General features: G+C 41.7%; 1 protein-coding gene across 1 annotated transcript in view; it reads left to right on the top strand.

Moving 5' to 3' along the window:
- Window positions 1-3,420, top strand: part of tmem208 (transmembrane protein 208) — a 5,332-nt gene extending 1,912 nt beyond the window's left edge. The window contains exons 4-6 of the mRNA XM_080789148.1: window positions 70-206; window positions 1,354-1,438; window positions 1,791-3,420. Of these exons, the coding sequence (XP_080645274.1) occupies window positions 70-206; window positions 1,354-1,438; window positions 1,791-1,928 (360 nt within the window). The 3' untranslated portion in view covers window positions 1,929-3,420. The remainder of the gene's footprint in view (window positions 1-69; window positions 207-1,353; window positions 1,439-1,790) is intronic.
- The last annotated feature ends 4,186 nt before the right edge of the window (window positions 3,421-7,606 follow it).

Raw genomic sequence — 7,606 nt, 5'->3', positions numbered from 1 at the left:
TAATAATGGTCTTCTATTTTTTCCCTTCTGCATCACACCCACTACCCCACCTCATTTGTGTCCACCTAGCTGCTACTTTTGTTTGCATTGGCAGTGTATATAGGTAGCTACCGATCCATGTCTGCCATGGCCAAGCCAGCGTTCGCAGAGGATGGCACTCTATTGGACGGGGGAATAGACTTGAACATGGAACAGGGCTTGGCAGAGTGAGTACACCAGGCTCAGTCACTACAATATGGAACTTATTTTCATGTATACAATGTTATTTTGGGGCACTGCCGCGCTGGCTCATCTGATAAGAAAGCAAAACACTTCCTGCAACTGACCCGGGTTCGAGTCGGACCAGAGGCTCTTTGCTGCTCACTGTTCTCTGAATCTGTCTCTATCGAAAAGAAGCAGACATGCAGCAAATTAACTTTTTAAAATAGTAAAATTCAGGGGTCGACAATAAGCAAGGACACGTTGTCCTTCTCCCCAAAAGGACAACTTTATTTTTCCATTCTGAATGACCAGTCTAATAATATTATTGTATTTTGGCTATGTGCAAGAACTGGAAGCCAATTGTCCTAATTTCGAATTCGTTCATTTATTTAGTTGCCAATAATTTAACTGTAAGTAATTTTAAAATGAATGCTAAAAACACATTGTGCGTGCATTTAAAAAAAGGTGAAAAATAGAGCTGACGAATCCCGGGCAAATTTCCCTTATTATCTACCCCCAACCAATATAACCAGTACATTTGCAGTGGTTGGAGGTCGAGTCGAGTAGGGTACCAATAGATACTGTATATGGATGGCTGCTGTTCATTGCTTCAGCACGGATAATAAAAGAGTATAGCCACACACTCGTAGCTGGCTAGCTGCCGATGCAAATATTATTGTGGACACACGGAATGCTTCAACGTGGCCAGCATATTGGTCCAGTCAAGGCGCAACTCCTGTCGAGCGTCTACAACTCTACACGAACACAATTAGCCCGTGTTGAGGGGAGGGAAGCCGGTGCACGTACGTACTCCTACAGGTTTTCATACCAAAATACTTAATTAAGATGGGTTGTAATTGTAATAGTTCTGAATATGTGGTTATAAATAATATCCAGCCCCAAACTGTACATGACTCAAGCATCTTTTTCTTGTACTGTGGAGTCGGGTCAAGTCGACCTGACCAATGTGGCGGCGTTGCGGTTACGTTCATTGTAGATCTGACACATGGCTGTAGTTGCACGGATTGTAGCTTAGAATGGAAGTTGTTTTCAATGATCTCTGATCTCTTTTATGGTAATGGTGCACAACATTGCTGTACAGTCCTGTATTGTTTTTCAGTGGTGATGATGGTGAATACTTTATGGTTTTAGGCACCTGAAGGATGTCATCTTGCTTACAGCCATTGTACAAGTTCTCAGCACCATCTCCTCCTACTTCTGGTATCTTTGGCTGTTGGTAAGAACCCCTGTTGATCCTTTTATTACCACAGAGCTAGGATTGTCATCCATTTACTTACTGTATATGCTAAAATACTCCATGTTAGAAATTAGTTAGTTATTCCTTGTGATGGTTCCCTTTCATCTTCAACACACGCCTTTTCTTTTGATCCATTATTTCCCTTTTTGTGTAAACACAAACATTGCGTAACACAAACATTGAAGACGAAGGTGAGGATGCCGCTATGAGATGATGTATGATGATGTGCGATAAGAGAGTCCCCCACTTCACACGGGTGTGATTTCTTTTAATAGTGTGTGTGTGTGTGTGTGTGTGTGTGTGTGTGCGTGTGTGCGTTTGTGCGTTTTAGGCCCCTTTCCGTGCAGTGCACCTGCTGTGGGTGAATTTCTTGGGACCATGGTTTTCAGCTGATAGTCCTTCGGCACCAGAAGAAGTGAATGAGAAGAAGCAGAGACGACAAGAGCGCAGACAGATGAAGAGATTCTGACCCTGATGAGTGGACTGATTGATGAGTATTTTTATACACAAAATATAATACACAGTAGCCCAGAAACCATTTATTCAGGAAGAACATTTTGATATGTAAATTAAAAAGAAGTAGAAATCAGATGCTGTGGAATAACTCTTTGTCCTTGCTGACGTCATTGTCAACATTTCTTTGTCCAGTTTTAAATTATAAAAATGATGTCGTGTTTCTGTCATGGTCAAAACATTACTTGTCCTCATCCTGAGATTAATATAATTTGACAATTAATTTGTCACAATATTTAATGCGAATCTCCATTATATGGTGAGTTGCTTTCTCAATAGTTTTTCTTCACACATGGAATCCGCAACGCTACAGGATGTATTGGGTTCAGATTTCATTGTTTTCCTAAAGCCAGTCTATCTGGGGAAGCAGATACAAATGTCAGATAAAGACCTTTGATAAAAAACAAACAATAGGAGGATTTGCCCAAAAATAAAGACATCAGTAGACCCTAAGGGCTAGGGCAGATTGCCTTAATGAAATCCAAAGATTTTTTTTCCTCAATGTACAATTCCATTGTTCAAGTGTACTTTTCTACATTTGTCTCACGTTTACAGCCATATTCCTGTGTAGCATCATGCAAAGGTTGTAACAGCCCAATTATATGAATGTATATTACTGTAGCAAACCTTAACAGGGCATGCTCTTGCTCCCTCAGTACATGTACAGTATAATGGTGGTGGTGTTCATCATCTCCAGTGATTCTCATCATAATCTTGTGTATACGTCCCGACAGAAATCTTGATTCCTTTTTTCTTTGCTTAGCGATCCAAATGTATGAGGTCCAAATGTTTGTCTACATCTTACAAATTGATGGCTAAGGATTGCTGCAGAGACTTTTAGAACAACCAGGATGTGCTAAAAACACTTTCAACGTTTCACTTTCTTCAGGTCAACGTGATGTCATGTAATGTTTGGTGTTGAGAAAAGGCTTGTCAATTCATTTCGTTTACACATTCACGTGCATTACTAAAACAAGTGAATGAGGACAACATGGAATTTGAAAATACTTAATTTGTTTTAATCAGTAACCATGGCATCCAGTAATCCTGACTCCATCTGGCGGTGTCAGTTTCGGCATCCAGTGGTCAGTTAATTAAATGGATACATTACATTAGCCTGGTATTAGCCAGACTGATAACGTGGATTCACCCACTGTATTACATCGTACAGCAAACGGAACCATTGCCTACCAGATGTCATTTTTTAATTATGTCTGTATCAATATACTCTGTACGTACGTACGTACATACATACATAAACTGTATATAGTTTATGCTTAGATATACTGTTATTCAAAGTATTATGAGAAAACTAATATTGAATCAGCAATGATGTATCATGTATGGTAGAATGCCGCCCTCTGGTGGCTGCATTCAAAGTTAAAAGAAAAATGTCTGACCTGTCCTCTACAGTGGAGTAATGTATTTCCAAATATATTAAACTCTGAATTGAATTAAACTTCTCAAAGTCTTCCTTTACATATTTAAATTAAATACAATACGTGTGGGTTTTTGTTTTTAGATCTATAGTTACAGGTCAAGTTGTGTGTCTATAGGTCTTCCTGAAAAGGGGGTGCATGCAGGGGTCTTTGAAGTTAGCATTTAAACACCCCCAAAAAGTGTGTATTCTGTTTTTCAAGGGACAATCATTGAAATCTTAACGGTGACATTAAAATTAATATTTTGTTGTTGGGGTGACTTTATGACTCATTGTCATGTTTTTGACCAAGAGGTGAATGAAGTGTATGTATTTTGATATGATCAATACTGCTCATGTGCTGGATATAGCCCAAATGCTCTTCAATATACAAAAGAGTAAATGAGTACCAGTAAGACGTCTGAGGGCGAGGTTGTGTGTACGCATCCGCCTAGGTGACAGCACAGACTGCTGGGCGAGCGCTGGCGCTTTGCCATGGGGGGTCGGATCAACATATAGAACGAATTCTGTACTGGCCATATATGGACCGTAGGAGAAGGAGAAGTAGTCTGCACACTTTTTGTAGCTCCCACAGGAAATGTATTTATTAGGTGATGACAACGTTTCGACCCCTTATGGGTCTTCGTCAGGTATATTTTCTCTGGATTCCGTTCATATATGGACTACCATTCCTTGTTCAGTTACATTGTCCATACAGTATATGGTTAAGGCCATGGTTCATGTGTTTGTAGGATCCCTCACTCCTATCTGTGAGGGTGGTGTAGTCATAATATAGCCCTGCTACACAGAGAAAAGAATAAGTAAATATGGGGTCTCTCACAGAGGGTTCATCTTCCGGAGCATGCACCGTTCAGAAAGTCTTGTGTACAAGGGGAGAGTTTGTCATAAGGGTTGCAATGTTCGCAATGCCATTTGGATTTTGGTGACGCAATGGCAACATGCACACACTCAACAAGTTTCACGGCCATACACCCATCTTGTGTACAAGTGGAAAAGTTGGGCTAATGGTGGAGCTAGATGAAAGGCCTTTTGATCACCAAAAACCATAGGGGTCATTCTACTGACGTATCATGGTGCACAGAACATTTCATTGCAATGCAGCCGTTTTTGAAAAGGTTATTTTGGACCAAAGTGGTGGACTTTGATTGATTGATTGAAATCTTTATTAACAGTTTGCAGAATTACAGTACATTTCAAGCACAAACTTAGGACCATAACTTCAAAATAACCCTGCTGGCTGCTAGCGAGGCTAAAAGTATAATGATTGTTTGAATGTTGCGTATTAATGTGATAGTCAGATTACACAAGCCAACAGAGCTACCATGTGAAACATTAAGATTCCCCATAACACAAAAAGTCAACTAGAGCAGGAGTTTTCTGCTTGTTTATTGGGTCAATGTAGCTCCACAAGCTTTTTGAAAATGCCTGCTTTTACTTTGAGCTCTTGGTTGTGTTCCGCCCCCCTCCCCCATCCCGGCCCTGTGGTGCTATACTGCCTCTATTATAGGGTTATAAACAAAGTTACCAAAATTAGAGCAGCACGGCATCCAGTTGTCAGGGCCAATCCCAGATGTGGGCTTTGAGAGGGACCATACTGCAGTGTAATTTAGCACTGGGGCCACTCACTCTACCCCACCCCCCAAAAAAACTTGCCCACACGTTTTGTTCTGTACTGCAAATGTTGTCGATATAGGATGATATCTCAGGATTATATGTATCAGGCTCAAGACGTTGTATGTAGACAGATCAAGAACCTTATTTTTGCCTTGTGTTAACCCATTCTGACCTGAGATCAGATTCTAAAAATGTCTTCTACATCCTGACAGTTTTCTGAAAAAGCTATGTTTCTATATGTCAGTCGTTTCAATAGCTAAAGCATGACATGATGCTAACACCAAAACGGGTTCCCGCCCAACTTAATGGCCTCTGCCTCTGCTCAGTGTCCATGGTGCATAAAGTCAGCATAGTAGAGAAGAAACGTTAAACTGAGAGGGAGAGAGCATATAGCTAAAGAGAGCATCTTGGCAGTTGATTACTGTGAAAATGAGCTGACAGAGATGCTCACACTAGTAACTTTGTTGTATTTACTTTTGCATGTCATACTTTCTAATTCCTAGAAGAACATCACTGATTTGAAGGTAATGCCATTGTCTGTTCAGGAGCACATGGCCGTCATCTCAGATCTCTCTTGACTCAGACAGGGAGACAGAAACAGGAAATTGGGGGACGTTTGGCCAACAGTCTAGCCTTTGACCCCAGAACTATCGTACGCCCACCTTTGAAGTCAAGAGGGAGAATCACAAGTAATTAAATGCAATATGAAGCACGCTCTCTGTAGCATCCAGCCCACACTGCATGGACAGAACTGGGCTGGGAAGCAGTATGGGTGTTGTCTTCTTCATGTTTAGTTCTCTGCTCTTTAGTTCTGATCCAGTTTCCACTTTGGACCAAACATGGTCCAAAGTGATAGCCCCTTGAGATGCAGCATCTCATTTTAGAGGGGGTTCCAATACACAGGGAAAACATTACATACAGTACAGTGCAGTTACACAAATAGACAATACATAGTTGCGTCTATTTCATTGAAAGAGTTGTCACTTTTCGGTTACAATAAATATACAGTTCCCTAAGGCACCCTTGTTATCTCTGCCAGGCTGGGGAAGAGGCTATAAGCTATATGCCTATACAGTACTACCACTGACCATTTTCCAAAGCATAACAAGGTTTGTTAGATTTTCGATTACTCGCCCCATCCATGAATTCATGGATATTCTTTTGTTTTTGTCACATTCCTAAGCCAATATTTTGATGACCAGCAGTGGTTCCCTATGGAGACACAAAGAGTACAAAATATCCATGAATTCAAGTCTCCATGGGGTGAGTAATCGATAGGAAAAGTAATTTTAGGGATGAACTATCCCTTTAAAGTTGAAAGTTCTGGTATGGGCCTATACCACAAAAGACAGCATTTGATACGAAATGCGATGCTAATAGGAAAAAAATCCGAAGATTGAAAAGAACACGATCAGAAATGTACGCTGTGGCCTGGGCCGTGGCTCAGCTGTCCAGGCACCTTGGCTGGTAATCCAGTCTGCAGTGTGCAGCGGGTTCGACTCCCGATCCCGACAGCCTTTACTGCATGTCACCCCATCTCTCTCCCCATTTCCTGTCAGCCTACTGTCTGTCCCTCCATAAAAAATATAACCAACCATTTCGGATGCGGCTCGCCGGAACCGGGCCGCCCCCCTGGGCGTGTTCCTGGGGTCTGGATGCTCTGGGGACCCCCACACGGAGTTACACCACTCACTTTACACAGGTGTGATTCTTTTTATGTATTGGCGGATTTGGCGCTGCTTTGTTCCTTTAAGGGTTTACCAGAGAGTGTTTTTTTATCTCCCTAAAACATCAGGTATTATTATAATATAAGGAGGAAGAACTTTTTCCAAAAGGTGTACAGTATTTGTTAAAATCATGCTTTTATGTGGACACGGCCACCAGTTCATTAAGTATGGCTGGTTTGCCTGGTGATCCACCTGAACTGAAGCCACACCCACAGCTGTAGTTGTATGATAAAGGGGGAGGGGCTGAAAGTGTGATGTCACTATATTACTGCTTATTTCATTGGCCCGTTTGACTGTCAAGGGTTCAGCCTCCAGGAAGAAACCCTAAATACAAAGTTAATACACCATTGCACTTAAAAACGACTCCAGGGTGTCTAATGAAGTACTGTCACCTAATAGACGATGAAAAACTGGAATCTGTGAAGAACCCATCCACACAGGTGCACATGTCTGTGCTGTCTATGTCTATGTACATAACAGTGATGATGGCAGATGTCCTTGTGGGAGATATAAGGATCAGCTCAAAATATCACTGAAGAGGTGTGGAATACAGCACACCCAGCTGGAAAGCACCTTATGGAGGCAGCTCTGCCCTACTGGACTTCAGCGGTTTGAAGAAGAGAGGAGTACGGCAAGGGAAAAGAAACGACAGGGGAGGAAGATGATCACTGCAGCCAAGGCCACAACTAACACTGACTTCATATGCCCTCACTGCAATAAACAATGTGGCGCTCGGATTGGACTTCACAGTCACCTCAAAACTCACCAGTAGAAGAAGTAGAAGTCATCATCGGATATGATGGACTACCATAAGAAAGTAAGTAAGTGTGTGCGTGTGCGTGTGTGTGCGTGTGC

Source organism: Protomyctophum bolini, assembly GCF_963924005.1.
Source record: "Protomyctophum bolini genome assembly, chromosome: 1".
NCBI classification, from domain to species: domain Eukaryota; kingdom Metazoa; phylum Chordata; class Actinopteri; order Myctophiformes; family Myctophidae; genus Protomyctophum; species Protomyctophum bolini.
Note: the sequence above shows the minus strand (reverse complement) of the source record. Positions and strands in the feature narration are given on the sequence as shown.